At 55.9% G+C, this 15,930-nt stretch overlaps 1 protein-coding gene across 2 annotated transcripts in view; it reads right to left on the bottom strand.

The window, feature by feature from the left end:
* Positions 1-15,930, bottom strand: part of ZC3H18 (zinc finger CCCH-type containing 18) — a 59,824-nt gene that overhangs the window by 19,576 nt on the left and 24,318 nt on the right. For both annotated transcript variants that reach the window (XM_043599856.1, XM_043599855.1), the window contains 5 exons: positions 10,081-10,229; positions 9,665-9,757; positions 8,772-8,929; positions 3,973-4,090; positions 2,829-3,097 (listed from right to left, as the gene is read on the bottom strand). In XM_043599856.1, the coding sequence (XP_043455791.1) occupies positions 2,829-3,097; positions 3,973-4,090; positions 8,772-8,929; positions 9,665-9,757; positions 10,081-10,229 (787 nt within the window). The remainder of the gene's footprint in view (positions 1-2,828; positions 3,098-3,972; positions 4,091-8,771; positions 8,930-9,664; positions 9,758-10,080; positions 10,230-15,930) is intronic.

Genomic DNA, 15,930 nt, shown 5'->3' with positions numbered 1-15,930 from the left:
GTCAATCCATGCATATATGGTCAATTACAACAAAGGAGGTAAGAACACACAAAAATAATTCCAAATGGATTAAAGACGCGAAATCCAGAAGCTCCCAGTTGGAAACACGACAATAAAGCTCCTCGATGCGAGTCTCACCCACACCACGGGCAACAAGACCAAATATAAACAATGGGACCACACCGGCTAAAAAGCTTCCACAAAGCGAAGTAAACCATCAACAAAGTGAAAGGACAGCCTACAAGAGCGCGAAAAGAATATTTGCAAGCCATTTATCAGGTGAGAGATTAAGATCCAAAATATGTAAAGAACTCCTACAACTCAATGGCAAAAACCAAAGAATCCAATTTAAAAATGGGCAACTGCCTGACTAGACATTCTCCAAAAGAAGACATCCAGATGGCCAACAGGAACGTGAGAAGGCGCTCAACGTCACTCATCACCAGGCAACGGCAAATCAAACCCAAAATGAGGTATCACGTCCCCCCTCTTAAAAGGCTGTCATCAAAAGCACAGCTGGTAACAGGTGTCAGTGAGGGTGGGGAAAGGGACCCCTCGTGCACTGTCGGTGGGAATGCAAACGGGTGTAGCCGCTGTGGAAAACAGTATGGAGGGTCCTCAAAAAACTGAACATAGAACTACCACACGATCCAGCAACCACTTCTGGGTAAACACCGAACGAAACGCAAACAGAAGAGACGTCCACACTCCCGTGTTCACCGCAGCTTCCTTCTCGAAGGGAGGACACGGAAACCAGCTGAGCGTCCACTGACGGATGAAGAAGGTGTGGTGGAGCCATGCCATGGACGGTTATTCAGCCGCGAGAAAGAGGGACATCCTGCCATTTGTGAGAACGTGGACGGACCCTGAGAAATTACGCTCGGTGAAGTCAGGCAAAAAAAGACTTCTTACTGTATATTCCTAACTTACACGGAGAATCGAAAAGAGACAAACATCTAGAAACAGACGGGAGAAGGGTGTGGAGGAAATGGCAAGATGTTGGTCACGTGGTACAAATTTCCAGTCGTGAGATGAGTCGGTGCTGGGGATTCTAGGGTACCGCGGTGGGCCCGCGGTTGAAATACCGTATCGTGTACCCGTGTACCTGAGATGCCGAGACAGTTCTGGGATGTTCTCACCACACACGGGAGGGAATTATGTGAAACGATATTGCTGTTAACCAGCTTCATTGTGGCAACAATTCTGCAACACGTGCATGTATCCGGTCATCACATTGTATACTTTAAGCGTATACAATGTTACATGTCAACTATAGTTCGGTAAAATTCGAAAAGATATAAAATAAAAGGCTCCCGCTAAAAAAATAAAATAAAATAAAATAAATTAAGAAAAAGGCTGATGTCATCAAGAAAGCAAAACCACCAACCGCAGAACGGGGGAGCACACGTGCAAGTCAGGTGTCTGACAAGGGGTCTGTACCTAGAACGTGAGGAACTCCTACAACTCAATAAGACGGCCTAATTAAAAGATGAGCAAAAGATCTGGATCGACATTTCTCCCGAGAGCATATACCAAGAAGCACATGAAACGAGGCCCAGCGTTTTCATGAATAAAATGGCTTTCAATGACTAAACAGGTCGTTAGTTACCAGAAGACCTAAACCAACCTGCGATGAGCTACCGTTTCACACCCAGTGGATGGCTACGATAAAAAAAAAAAAAAAAAAAAAAAAGGGCAAAAGCAGATAATGTGGAGACAAGTAGAACCCTCACACATTTCCGATGGGAATGTACCACGGTGCAGCCACTTTGGAAGATTCCAGAAACTCCCCAGAAGGCCGAACACAGCTATCACGTGACCCAGCAATTGCACTCCTAGGCGTATACTCGAGGGAAGTGAAAACCACCTCTGCAAAAACGCTTGGACACGATGCTCGTGTCCGTGACAGCCAAAGGGAGAAACGACCAAAAGGTGCGCTGACAGGACAGGACGGGTAAACGCAATGTTGTCCGTGTTCCCCACGACGGCATCGTCTTCAGCCGCAGAGGCACTGACACGACCACCCGACGGATGTGCTTCAGAGATCACGCTGGGCGGAAGGAGCCAGTCACAAAAGACCGCACGCTCCATGTCCAGAATAAGCACACCCGTGTCTGCCAGGAGCCGGGGGGCGTTTGGGGATAACGAGGGGTGACCGCTGATGGGCATGAGGTTTCTTTTTGGGGCACCAAGGGCCTTAAAGTTGTGGCGGGGCCACCGTTCTGAATACTCTGCCAGCTTACAATATTCTGTACACTTTAAGCAGAGGCACTGCAGGGTGTGTGGATTCCCTCCCGTTAGGCTGTCAACACGGACACAGACAAAGCCCCCTCCAGCTCCGGGATCTTCTCCTGGGGACCACGGGTCTGCCCTGGTCCTCAAAGACGCATGCGCGGACCCCGAACCGGGAGGGCACGTCCTCACCGCCCGCCCGCCCGGCCACCACCCCCGCGGCTCCCGCCACCGGCACAAAACCGCAGCCGCCACCCGGAAGATGGAGGACGAGTGAGGGGGAGGCCGGCCCTCCACGGTGGGGGGGCTCGAGGTCCGGCGCTCCGGCCGCCAGAGCGACCTCCCTGGCGCCGTGCCAAAGCGGCAAAGCGGCGGGACCGGGAATTCAGAGCTTTCCCGACACAGGGTGGCGGCGGGGTGCGCTGGGGTGCCATCCCACCGGGACACGCACGTTCCGGGACGGGACGGCCGACACGCCGACCTCTCTCCAGCGAGGATTCTGGCGCGCCTTTCTCCAGCCGGCGGGCGCGCCCCCTCCCCTCCGGGGACCCCGCCCGGGGGCCAGGCCTCCCAGAGCCCAGGGGCCCACGACCTACCTGGGCGGCTGCGGGGAGCGGGGCTTCGGCTTCTCCTTCTCCTTCTCGCGCTCCTTCTCGCGGTCGCGGTCGCGGTGCTGGCGGTCCTTCTCGTCGCGCTTGGCTCGCTCTCTCTCCCACTCCTCCTTCCTCCGCTGCCGCTCCTTGTCGCGCTCCCGCTCCCGCTCGCGCTCGCGCTCCCGCTGCCGGCGCTCCCGCTCGCGGTCCCGCTCGCGCTCGCGCTCGCGCTCCCGCTGCCGGTTCTCGCGCTCGCGCTCGCGCTCCCGGTCCTGAAGCCAAAGACACGCGCTGGGCGGTGGCCGGCAGAACGCGGGCGGCGGGGAGGCCGCGGGGGCCGCCTCCCGCGCCGGCTCGTTCCCCAGGTCGTCCTCCGGGCACCGCTACGCTACCCGGGCCGCCAGTCGCCGGGGGCGGGGACAGCGCGGGGCACGTGCCCCTGCTTTCCGAGGCCAAGGCCTCGAGCGCCTTCCGGAACTATCGCTCGGGTCTCCTCCATCCGTCCGCTCTAATGCTCAAAGTTAAAACGGGACAAATCCCAAATCACACAGCACGGACACGGGTTTCGGGTTTCAAGTGGCCTGTGAGGTAATGAGGTGCGCCCCTGCCCTGCCACTGGCCGCAGCCTTGGACGTGGTGGGGGACAGAGGCGGTGGAAAGCGGCTCCGACAAGTCACTTCTACCTTCAGGGAGACCCTGCCTGGCAGGCCGCACCTGTACCCCCACGGCCCGGGCCCACCCTCCAGGCCAGCAAGGCGCAGCTGGGGGCGGGGGGGGGGGGGGGGGTCACTAAAGTGGGTGAGGACATGGGTGAGGACAGCATAGTTATAAATGGTACCGCTAGGGAACCCGAGGGAGTAACACACTCAGGAGGGCAGAACACAGTCCCATGCAGAGCTGTATCAATAATCCAGTCGGCAAACCTAGTTTTTAACAAACCCAGAGCAAGGGCCCAGACCAACTAAAGGAAACCACCACCAACTTAACCTGTGGATCCGAACTGTTTCTCCACGAACAGTCAGTCTGGACTTGAAATTGGTACGCTCTGCCCGTGCTACTAAAACCATATGAAGTCCCATAGACGACAAAGGGGGCAATCTTAAGAAATGGACCAGCGCGGGGAGACGTGCACGACCGTCACACTCACCCGGTAATTGTGGTACGGCTCCGTCTCCGTGTACTGCACCCGGAAGTTCTCGTACTGCCCGCCACGCCAGAAGCGCTCGATTTCATAGTCGTAGTACGGATCCGCGTAAGGCTCCAGTCTGAAAAATGAGCGAGTAAGAGGCAAATCTTATCACTTACGAATATTAAGGCAAAAATATTACACAAAACGTTAGCAAACAGAATCCGACACCACATTAAGAAAATAAAATACGCTATGACTCAGTGGGATTTATTCCAGGAATCTGAGGATGAGTCACAAGGAGGAAATTCGTGAACACGCCACACATAATGGCAGACCTGAAGAGAAGAACCACAGAGGATCGCACCCACGATGACAAACGCCGCAGGGAGCTGGAGACAACGCTTCCTAACGAGACTTAACTCACACACGTACGTTGGAACTCAAGCCAACCTCTTACTAATGGGAACAGGGGCATTTCCGTAAGACCGGGCAAAGGCAAGGTGGCCACGGCCTCCGTGGCCATCCACTGGCGTGGCAGAGGCTGGCTGCTGCCATCAGACGAATGAAGCTGCGGAGGCTGGGCGAGGAGGAAAAGGACCCACACCCGCAAATGAAATGGCACCAGACTCGGAACCTGAGGCACGGTAAAGGCGATCCAGGCAGCCAGAGGGCCCAGGGAAGCATGCGACCGATGCCTCCACGCACACAGATGACCACTCCGGACAAGGAGCAGAGAAACCCTCTTTTACAGCAGCAAGAAAGAAGAAACACCGAGGAACAAAGTGCGTTTAACCAGAACTGAGCAGAACCTATCTGAGAAAAGCTTTAATGTGCTCCTCAAAGACAAGGAGGACATGTGAACACACGAGACCATGTTTCTGGTCTTCAACCAGGACTGGACGCTGCCCAGAAGTCAGCTCTCTCCATCAATTTGCAAATGGAGGGCAATCCCAGTAAAAACACCGGTGGGCTTCCATATGGAGCTCGACAACCGGTCCCCGAATGCACAGGCAGGCAGAGATGTGCAATCCCAGCCAAGAAAGACACACCCTGAGACAACACGACACTGCAGGCCTGCCTTTCTCACGAAGAAACAAATGGTCCAGGGACAGACCCCCGCACGTGGGATAAAGGAGCCTCCCGAGGGGCCAAGGCAGACTTGTACTCAATGGGGAAGGGACAGCCACTGACCGTGGGGAGGAAGGTAAGGAGATCCCACCTTATCCACTGACCCAGAGGACCTGCCCTGGGGGTGTCCTGGGCCCTGACGTAAGTCTGGCAACAGACAGGCATTCTTTCAGGGATTTCCTGGCTCCAGACCAACTCTCCCCTGTGAGTAAGCTGGTGGGGGAAACCAACGTGCCGACAACCTCAAGAGGCTGCCAGGCCGAGCTTCTGGGTCGCCCGATGGCCTCCAGCGGGCTGCCTTCTGGGAGGCGTCTGCCCTGCCTGGGCCAGGACCCCGGCAGACTGACTCACCCGAGGCCGGCTCTGCTGGAGGACACAGCTCTCTTTCACTCCAAGTGGCCAGACATCTTCCAAAGCGCGTAAGTGCCCACCACTCAGGTCGCGTGTAAGACTGCAGTCAGCAGCTGCGCAGGCCTGCCGCGGCCCAGCCCGCTGCTCGACAGCAAGAGAGAACGTGGCCCCCCAGGCCCCAGCACCATTCCCGGCCAACCCAGGCCCTGGGAGAAACACCTTCCCAAACGGATGTGAGGGTGCGTGTTCTCTCAACGGAGGGCCGTGCCGACAAATTCGTTTCTGGAAAACCGGGTAAGCAACGTGTAACGGCCTCTCTCCCGTGGGACGGCCTGGAGTCTTAGGACACCGCCACCAGGGTCCCTACGTGAAGGAGGGAACGGTCAGGGCGCCTTTGTGGGCTCAGTGCATGTTCTTGCATTAACCGCACCCCAGCCTCCTGCACAGAGATGACATCAAAGTCACGGGACTTGAACTCGTGGCCCTGAGGTCAGGAGTCGCACTCGCACTGACTGAGCTGGCTGGAAACCCCAGGGTGACATTTCTTTCTTTTTTTTAATCATTTTTTTGTTTTCCAGCGGGGAAGAGGGGCAGAGAGAGAGGGAGACACAGACTCTGAGGCAGGCTCCAGGCTCTGAGCTGTCAGCACAGAGCCCGACGCGGGGCTCGAACTCAGGAACGGAGAGATCATGACCTGAGCCGCAGTCGGACACGTAACCAACTGACCCCCCAACGCCCCACCCCCCAGGGTGACATTTCTTAATACCTTGTGCGCATGAGGTCCCACAAGGTGGCTGGCATCTGAAAAGCACTACCTTTACTAAATGATCCTGCTAAACAAGTTAATTCCCAAAAATGGCATAAAGAAAACACCGGTTTTCCTGTGCTTCATACGGTCTCAGGCTACCTCCTCAGGAGCTCCTGAGCAGGCACCCTTCCCCACTGGTTCCACAACAGAGCACCCAGCTCCACGGTGCCAGAGCCTGACCACGCCGCCCCTGACGTCAGGTGGGGGCCCAGGCCCCCGAACTGAAGTCCACGGCTCTCAAACCTCAGTGGGTGGGCACGAGGATCGCCCAGAAGGCTTGTTAGTTAGCCAGCGGGGCCCCACCTTCCCTGGACACCCTGGCCGGCCCCTGGTGGTGCTGCCGGTCCCTCACGCCCTTCCCCACCTTCCCTCTTCCCTCTTCCCCACCTTCCCTCACCTGGCGCACGTGGGGACCCGGCGCACAGGCCTGCCGCGTCGCCGGGTGGAGAGCACCTGGGCACAGAGTTTGTTGTGCCCCGGGGTCCCGGGCAGGGAACACCAGCACGGCTGGTGGTTCTGAGTTTTACATCAACGGCCCTGAACTGCTTTTAAGCTGTCCGCTTGGTATCTGACTGAGCCCCCCACACCCTCTGCCGAGAGCACCCTGTTCTCCCGACTGCCCCGCGCGAGGCTGGCCCACGACAGGTGCCGCAGGGGCTGGCCGGGCCCCGGGGGCAGAAGGGTCTCTCTGTCCTGGCCTCTGCCCGTTGCCGCCCGCCGGACTCTGGCACCCCGGCCTCCTCGCCCACCACAGGGGAGCCGGCACAGCCGGCCAGCACTCCCCTCCTCAGCGGCCTGAGTCCCTGCCCGGCCTCCAGCTTCTCGGTGTGAACTTCCAACTGCGCACCCCCCCCCCACCGCTTCCTACAGCTGCCGCTGCCTTCTGTTTGCACAGTCTTTACATGAAGTGAAAATAGCCAGGGGGTCTCCTGTGTTTAGCGGACCCTGACTGACAGGGCAGAGGTGCCTTCTCACCCACACTCGCCACAGGGGCCCTGTTCCCAGAGGCCCTGACTGATGAGGTCCGGTGGGGCCCGACACAGGGGTGTCACAGAAGCCCCCGGTTAATTCTAGGGCAGTGACGTTGAAAAACCAAACGTGAGTGAAAACTTGGCTCTGAGGGCCGTCCTCAGAGGCTTTAGAGGCGCAAGGTCCCGCACCACGGACCCTCCGCAGAGGGAGCATGGCACCCGCCGGCACCACACGCGGGGCAGGCCCAGGGCACAGCCGCCGGTTCGGCCGAGGCCCGCGTGCGCCCTGCAGAGCTGCACTCGCCGGCCGGCTCCCCTGAGGGCACACGCTCCAGGCCCCCCTGCTCCAGCAGCGGCCGGGAGGCCGAGTGTCGAGGTTCGGAGCCTCTTCGCCCAGCGTTCAGAGTGAGCATGCTCAGAGAGCACACCCTCTGTGCCGGTCACCCCGGCCCCTGGGACTGTCCGCCTGCCCCTTGAGCCCGGCGGGACGGGAGCCTCACCTGCGCTTTCCCCAAGAAAAGCGTGAGGCCTCGGGACCCGAGGGAGCTGGCAGACAGAGTCCCGACTGCCACGCTCCCGTCCGGGATCTGACAGGCCTCCACACCCAGAATCAGAAAACACACAAGTCTGAACCACGGCTTTAAATCTCTACGCTGCAAACTCTGAGCTGTCCCCCGACACAAGCGTGGAGCACAGGCCCCCCCCCCCCCCCACCGTCCTCCTCTGCAGGCAGAGAGCCGGGGGCAGGGTGCACGATGCGGGACACGAGCCTCGAGCTTCGAGTAACAGCCTGGCCGGCGGAACCCTGAAAGGCAAGCCCCGTCCGCGAACCCCTTCTCTGCGCCCACCGCCACCGCCACCGCGGCCAGACCCCGGCGAGCACGCTCTCCCACGGCAGGTGTGGCCGAGCGGAGCGCTGCTATGACGCTGCCTGGGCGCCAGAGCCGGCTCTGATCGCGGTGACCCGAGCCCACGCTGCGGTGGCTGCTCAGGAGAGAGCTGCCTGCGTCTGCCCCTCCAAGGGGAGCGCGACAAAGCCGACCGTCCCCCGGGAAGACGTGCGGGGGGATGTTGTGAGAGCCCCGAAGCCTTTCAACCGCATGCACTTCTCTACCAGACCAGTAACAGGACGTGTCGGAGAAGGAACAAGGCCATTTACGATGAAAAGTGTCACACCTGCCGAGTTCCTGGACTCTGGTGACAATTTCATGGGTTTTCCTAGCCGCTGGGAGACCAGGAGGAGGGTGGAAAGAGGCAGACCGCTGGGGCCCCAGGGGTTCGGAGCAGAGCTCTAGAAATGCAGAGCTCAGAGGAAGCCACACAGAGGTGAGCCCTCCCCGGGCACCCGGCCCTGCCAGAGCCGGGGCGTTTCCTTCACGGCGCAGAAAACCCAGGAAAGCCCCTGCAGAGCTTCTGACACGATCTCGGGAAGGCCGTTCTGAGCCGAGGACGGGGAGAGGGAGGCACGGCCCCCCGAGGCCTGAGGGAAGAGCGCGAGGCTCCCGCGGCTGGGGACAGCTTCACTGTCCCTCAGAAGGGAAGGAGGGAGGGCTCCTTACGCTGTCTCTCGGACATCCCTCGTGATGCGGTAATTCCAATCCCGGAAAACTTCATTTTCCTTGTCAAACTCCCGTTCGTCTTCGCCGATGGTCACCGTAAACCTTTTCTCTTCAAAATCGGGCTCCTGTTCTTTTCGAATGGTTGCTTTTTTTAAAACCTACCGTCGTAAGAAGGAAGAAGTCAACGCTAGTCACTGTCAGGAAAGGCGGCCCCACGGCGCCCCAGCCAGGGCAGCGGGAGCGGCCGAGGGACTCCAGGCCCAGGCACACCATCTCTGCACCAGCAGGATGGGCTCGCCAGGCGGTGCCACGGAGCTGGCTTGCCTTCTGGAAAGGGGTAACAGAGCCGGCCACCTCCTGAGCCAGGGAGCCCCAGATACTCGCTCATGACGGGGCCCAAGCATGGAGAGAAAGCGGTTCCAGGGCTGGGGGGGGGGGGGGGGGGTGGGGAGTGGGGGGCTGGCTCCGTGCTGAGCCAGGCAGGGGAATGGTTTCGTTTTTATCCTGTCACCTCACTGGAGAGAAAGTGAAGTGAGGGCCTGGAAAGCAGGTCTGGTGGCGACAGACCACAAGCCTGACGGCCAGGGCCACGGGACAGCCTGGAGGGAGGGTGCTGGCGGGGACAGCGGCCGTCTCGGGAAGGGACGGGCCTGCACACGCACGGGCCACGGCTCCAGGAGGCCGGGGGCCGCAGCACCAGCCGGGGTGCGGTGTGACGCCACCCGAGCCACGGGAAGACAGCGCGCCTGGGCCTTGGACAGAGCGACGGAGCTCTCTTAACTCTTAGGAAACCGCTCCCTCACTTCAGAGACTTCGCTGAGTTTCCAGTCACTGTCTCTGAATCAAAGCAACGCTATTCGTGCTCAAGAATTTTCCTCAGGCCCTCCAGTTACCTCCTTTGCGTGCCGGAGTCCTCGTTCCCAGGCACTCTCCGTGGGGGGCTCTGGAGGGGGTGGAGGCAAAATTTCATCAACTACGGGCCCACCCTATTAAGAAACAAGAAGAGAAAAGTTGAGAAAGCAAGCAAAACTTCAAAATCTACAAAGAGACGGGAGCAAGAACACCAGCTAGAAGGTTATCGGCCGCACGCCCCTGGTACTCCAAGCCTCAGTGTGGCCCCTGACCTGCTGCCCTGAGCCTAGGGTTGCCTCCTCACAGAGACACAGAAGCATCTGGAAGGCGACCCAGTGACCGTGACGTCACGGAGGTGCCTTTTACACAAGGTGTACCGATGGGCTGTAAGCAGAAGGTTCGGAGAGCTTAGCTGTCCCGTCCGTTAGCAATGAAAGAAAGAGAGGGGTTCACGCACCCAGGGGTTGGCAGGCATCAGCGGGTGAGGTCCAAGAGGTGGGGCACCATTAGGCGGGAAAGGTTCGGCTTTGGTGATTAAGGAATAGTTGCCCTTGTCGTTGACTCCGGGGTGTATAAACCTACAGTTCATTCCCCACGTGCAGTTCCCTGTGGAGACAAAAGCCAGGTCAGAAAGGGGAGCCAATCGGAGCACACGAGGTCAGCTTCCTGCCCGCTTTGCCCACAGCGGCTCCAGGAGCGGCAGCTTCGCCGGGGGCCCGTGCGGTGCCACGCAGGGCGCCCTCGCCACCCCACAGGCTGTGTGAACCCGAGTCCGAACGGGCCCGGAGTCAGGCAGCGGTGGTGGCGGGGTCGGGCTCAGAGTTGGGCTGCCTGGGCTCACCCTTCACGCCTGAACCGAGCACAGCAAAGACCCCCCGCCCCGTGCCTCCACCTTCACACACACACACACACACACACACACACACACACGCACGTGCGCATGTGCGTGGTTCCTGGCAGGCAGGCCCGGACCGGGCCCCGGGCTAAGGAGCTTCCTGAGAGCAGCACTTCCTGAGTGCTCCCGAAAGGGACTGAGGTTATGCGGTGGAGGAAACGTGGCCCCTGTTCCTAAGTGACTCTGTGAGTAGTTCATTTCCCCCTAAAAATAGAAAAAGTCCGGGAGCTTCCCAATCACAGGCGGCCCTGGGTTTCCTGCTCGGACGACACTGCACCCCCAGAAAGGCTCAGAGGTATGCAAGGAGGACACTGATTTATTCGGACTCAAAAAACCACGCATACTGAAACAGCCATCACAGAGAAGCATCGAAGGATGCTTCCAGAATTCCACCAGTCAGTCTCCGGGTGTCTGTACCAGCTCTGGACGTCTGTGTTTCTCCCACCAAAGCCTCACATACCATTTCAGGACATTTCTGGACTTAAAAAATGTATTAATGAGAACACACATAGACAACCCTAATAATCTGGGTGCTTATAAAAAATATCTTTTAGAATTACTTGGTGACAGAACACCAATATCGTTCAAGGAAACTGCCTGATTTTCCAGAGCAGAAGGCAAGAAGCCCACGTTTCAATTTAACCAGTAAGTGAATCAGTTTTTAAAATATTAATTTTGGGGGGCACCTGGCTGGCTCAGTTAGCGGAGCATGCAACTCTTGATCTCAGGGTCATGAGTTCGAGCCCCATGTTGGGTATAAAGAAGATGTTGAAAAATTAAAAAAATAAAATAAAAATGTAATTTTTTGAACGGGTAGTATCTACACAAGCTCAAAAATAAATATAGCATATGATATCTAAATGATTTAAAAATGTTTTCAACAGGTTAACACGTAGTTAAAATTTAAACCATCTTTTAATATATATTCACTTTTTAAAAATGTTTACTTATTTTGAGAGAGAGAGAGAGAGGGAGGGAGAGAATCCCAAGCAGAGTTCCACACTGTCAGCACAGAGCGGGACATGGGGCTCGATCCCACAGACCGTGAGATCATGACCTGAGCGGAACTCAAGAATCAGATGCTTAACTGACAGAGCCACCCAGGCGCCCCCCGTATATTCACTCCTAAATGTGATACTCCATTTCAATGTTTCTGTTGACAAAACATAGTTTTCCTCGTACAAATTACAGAGAACTAATTGTTTGGTATTCAGAAAAAAGCTAAATTTACCTTTTAAACATCATGAATATTTTAACTTGCATTAAAACTTACTAACAAATTGATCTGAGTTAAATGCGAAATAAAGTATGCTTAAAATTCCTTCTCTGGAAATGTGAAAATGACTTTTAAAATTGTTTTTTAAAGTATTTTTGAGAGAGAGCGAGCGAGCATGCATGTGTGAGCAAGCATGAGTGGGGGGAGGGGCAGAGAGAGGAGGACAGAGGGTCTGAAGCAGGCTCTTCACTGACAGCACAGAGCCTGAGGTGGACCCTGAACTCACGAACCTCGAGACCACGACATGAGCCAAAGTCAGACGTTTAACCGACCGAGCCGCCCGGGCTGCCCATTTAAAATTCTTAATTTTTTTTTTTTAATGTTTATTTTTATTTCTGAGAGAGACAGAGACAGAATGCGAGTGGGTTAGGGGCAGAGAAAGAGGGAGACACGGGATCGGAAGCAGGCTCCGGGCTCCGAGCTGTCAGCACAGAGCCCGACATGGGCTTCAACTCACGAACCGTGAGATCGCGACCTGAGCCGAAGTCGGACGCTCAACTGACTGAGCCAGCCACCCAGGCGCCCCTAAAATTCACGCAGAAGTCAGAGTTTGGGAAACATTATAGTACAGGGGGCTCAAAATCCCAGAGTCTCAGAGAGGTTTAAAGAAAACAGACTATGCAGTCCTGTATCTAAATAAAGAATTCCAAATGCTATCAAGTGCTCTGCCTTTTAAGCCTGTGAGAACTCACACGGCATCCTCGCTGCCGTGTAGTTAGACTAACGGATCACACAGGCTTACTGCAGAAACTTTCCGAGCGCAGAAAAGTATGAATATAGGTGCCAGCTTTTCTATGACTTTTTAAACCTAAAATATGTAACTGGGTGGCGGATAAATAGGTTTGTTAATCTGGGTTTTTTTTTTTTCTTTCTTTCTTTTTTTTTGTATTTAAAATATTTCCAAAAGAAAATCAAAAACGTCTCCCATGAGCCTACTGACAAAAAAGACCTTTTACTACTGCCACAGGCAGGGAGAAGAGATCAGACGGGAGCACGAGGGAGAAGAGCAGCAGCGGTGGCCCCCCGAGTCTCCGGCAGGTGACAGGAGCCCGTCCTCCTGGACCCTCTGCTCCGGGGTGGGCGGAGACCCTTGCCGGCCACCAGAGGCGAAGAGAAGGCTGCTCCGGGCGGAGGCAGGGGAGGCCTACCCGCACCGCCGGGACGGGTGCCCACGGAGGGTGGTATGGGTCGGCACGCCCACGGAAGAGGGCGGCAGAAGCTGTGTGCTCCCGCCGGCCTTTTTACTCTAAGATTCTATCTTCAAGTCGCCTCGATACCCAACATGGGACTCGAACACAAGACCCCAAGATCAAGAGTCGTACGTTCCACCGACGGAGCCAACCACTCACTGGCCTTTTTAAGAGTGAATTTTTGTGTAGAAAAAAGCCTGGAACGAAGCACCCGAATTGTCGCATGGTAGGAAGACTTCTATCTTTTACTGTCCTGACTCTGTCAGTATGCAACGCTTTCGTAATTTAAAAACGTATTTTGTAGGGGCGAGCCCCGCAAGAGACTCCGCACAGGCGGCGTGGCACCTGCCTGGGACTCTCTCCCTACCCTTCTCCCACTTGCGCTCTCAAAATAAAGAAATGAACTTAAAAAAAACCCCAGCATTTTGTTTGGGCGAAAGTACTCTCTAGAAACTGGAAGAACAAATCTTGTTTTAACCCCCCACGGCCTTCTACTTCTAAAAGAAACTTCACAAACACAGAGTTCGTGTGGACTGTGACTCTGGACAAATACACGGCTGACGATTATGGGAGGACCCTGGCCAGAAAGAAACAAGGAAAGTGGAAGCCGGGTCACGCCGTCAGGACGAGGGCGTGAGTTTCTTCATGATGGTTTACACAGGGCTTTGAAGGCACCGACGACGTTTTAGTTCGTAACTGAAAAGCACATGTATGAAATCAAAGTAACATATACACAAAACATATGCAAACACTCTGAAAGTTAGCGCCACCTCCAGGCCTCCAGGGCCTCCTACCAGAGCCAGTCACCAATTTACTGGGGGAGGATCGACCAACCAATCAATCCACGGTGGAGCCGTCCCCACTTTTTCCTGGTCATTTATACACTTGGGGTTGAGCCTTGCTTTTTTTTCCCCCGAATAACAGATCTACAAAGAAGGAACCTGCGTGTTCAATCCCACCAAACCCACGATCGGCGAAACAGACACAAATCTGCAGAAATCAAAGAAACTAAACCCCGAGACGAGAGGAAACCAAAGCCTCGTCTCCCAGGCCAGGGCCCTGCTGGCCACAACCACACACCTGACCAAGGAGGAATCCACTTCTCCCGCAGCGTGAAATGTCCGAAGACAGCATCGTGTCTGTGGGCACACGTGTGAGCGTGTATGTGTGGTGGGCCCAGAAACACAAGCAGATTTTTAAATTTCTGACCGTCAGTCTGACCGGTGTCAGTACAAGGCAGTGCTGGTATCATTTCTAGAGGCCGCGCTCACTGCAAAGTGTATCTGCAAAGTGTCCTGCTACTTTGTTATTTCTAAGTAAGACAGCGGCCTTAGTCACTGGTCCCATTTCCTGTTAGCCTGAATAACTCAGAATAGAAAATAAACACAGGGATCACAAGGACAGAGAAGTTTAAAGTGCTTCATGGTTTTAAAAAAATGCCACTGAAAGGGGCGCCTGGGTGGCTCGGTCAGTTGAGTGTGCGACTTCAGCTCAGGTCATGATCTCATACTCTGTGAGTTTGAGCCCCGCGTCAGGCTCTGTGCTGACAGCTCAGTCAGAGCTTGGAGCCTGCTTCAGATTCTGTATCTCCCCCTCTCTCTGCCCCTCCCCTGCTCATGCTCTGTCTCTCTCTGTCTCAAAAATAAATAAAAAACATTAAAAAAAAAAAACCTCTATTTCAAAAACACTACTATGAGTGTTACTTTTCTTTCTGCAAACCTCTTTTTTATGTTTGTTTATTTTGAGAGAGACAGAGAGAGAGACAGGGGAAGGGAGGGAGGAAGGGACGGAAGAGGGGTGGAGGGAAGGGAGACAGAGGATCCCCAACAGGCTTCATGCCGTCAGCATACAGTCCGACTCGGGGCGCTGACTCCGAGCTGTGAGATCCCAACGGGAGCTGAAATCAGGAGTCGGAAGCCTGACCGACAGAGCCTCTCAGGCGCCCTCCTTTTCACAGACCGCTTGAATCCTGCCGTTAAACGGAAGGCAGCCTGTCCCCCGTCGGCTTCTGTGTTCACCCTGCCATGCGGTGTCGCTGCCGTGGGAGCAAGAGAAGAAAACGCAGCCTCGGGGGGCGATGCAGCCGGATGAGGGAGGGGACTCAGCAGGCTTTGAAGAACCCCTCGCGCCCTCGACACTACACCGACCCGGTCCGGCGAAGGCTTCTCGCCGCCAGCCGCCGTGCGGGGGTCCGTCACCCTCTCGCCGAGCACTTCCAACCGTTGTACTCGCACCCACCGGTCTATCTCGACCCGTGAGCGGACCTTCTGCCCAGAAGGGAGTCGGAGACATCGCGCGACGGTCGCTAAACGCCGTGGCTGGAGGTTCGGGCTCTCCCAAACTCTGATCTCCACTTGAGAGCCCGGGAGCCCAAACCTCATCATTAGCGACGCACGCCGTCAGCCGCTGTCCGGGGAGTGGCAGGCTCTGCTCATTTCCGGGCCACCGTGGCCGGTCCCCGTGGGGACACCGACTGGCCCAGCCCACGGCGCGAACCTCGCGCGCCCTCCCTGGGGATGACGTCCGCGCCTCACTGCGGCAGAGGGGCTCTGTGAGTACTTCCCAGATCGTCTCGCCGAATGTGAGAAAGACCAGCGCTGAGGGCTGCGGGTCTTCCACGGTGATGGAGACGTTCCCAGACTGGACTGTGTGACAGCCACACAACTTGGTAAATTAAAAAAAAAAAAAAAAAAAACCACTGAATTGCATGCTTAGAACAGGCAAATTTTCTGGCACGGAAATTAAGGTGTTTTTTGTTTTGTTTTGTTTTAAAGACCTGTACTTGAGCGTAAAAGGATTCTCACTGCTCTATCACAGACACCATTAAATGAAATTGCTATTGTCACTCTGAGTGCACGGGGCCAGCACCTGACTGCTAGTAATCTCAGCATCACAAAAGTCGTTTTGACCTGGAAGAGACTCTGAAGAAATGCTAGGGGTTCACAG

The sequence above is a fragment of the Prionailurus bengalensis genome, chromosome E2, assembly GCF_016509475.1.
Source record: "Prionailurus bengalensis isolate Pbe53 chromosome E2, Fcat_Pben_1.1_paternal_pri, whole genome shotgun sequence".
Taxonomy (NCBI): domain Eukaryota; kingdom Metazoa; phylum Chordata; class Mammalia; order Carnivora; family Felidae; genus Prionailurus; species Prionailurus bengalensis.
This window is presented reverse-complemented; position numbering and strand designations above follow the sequence as displayed.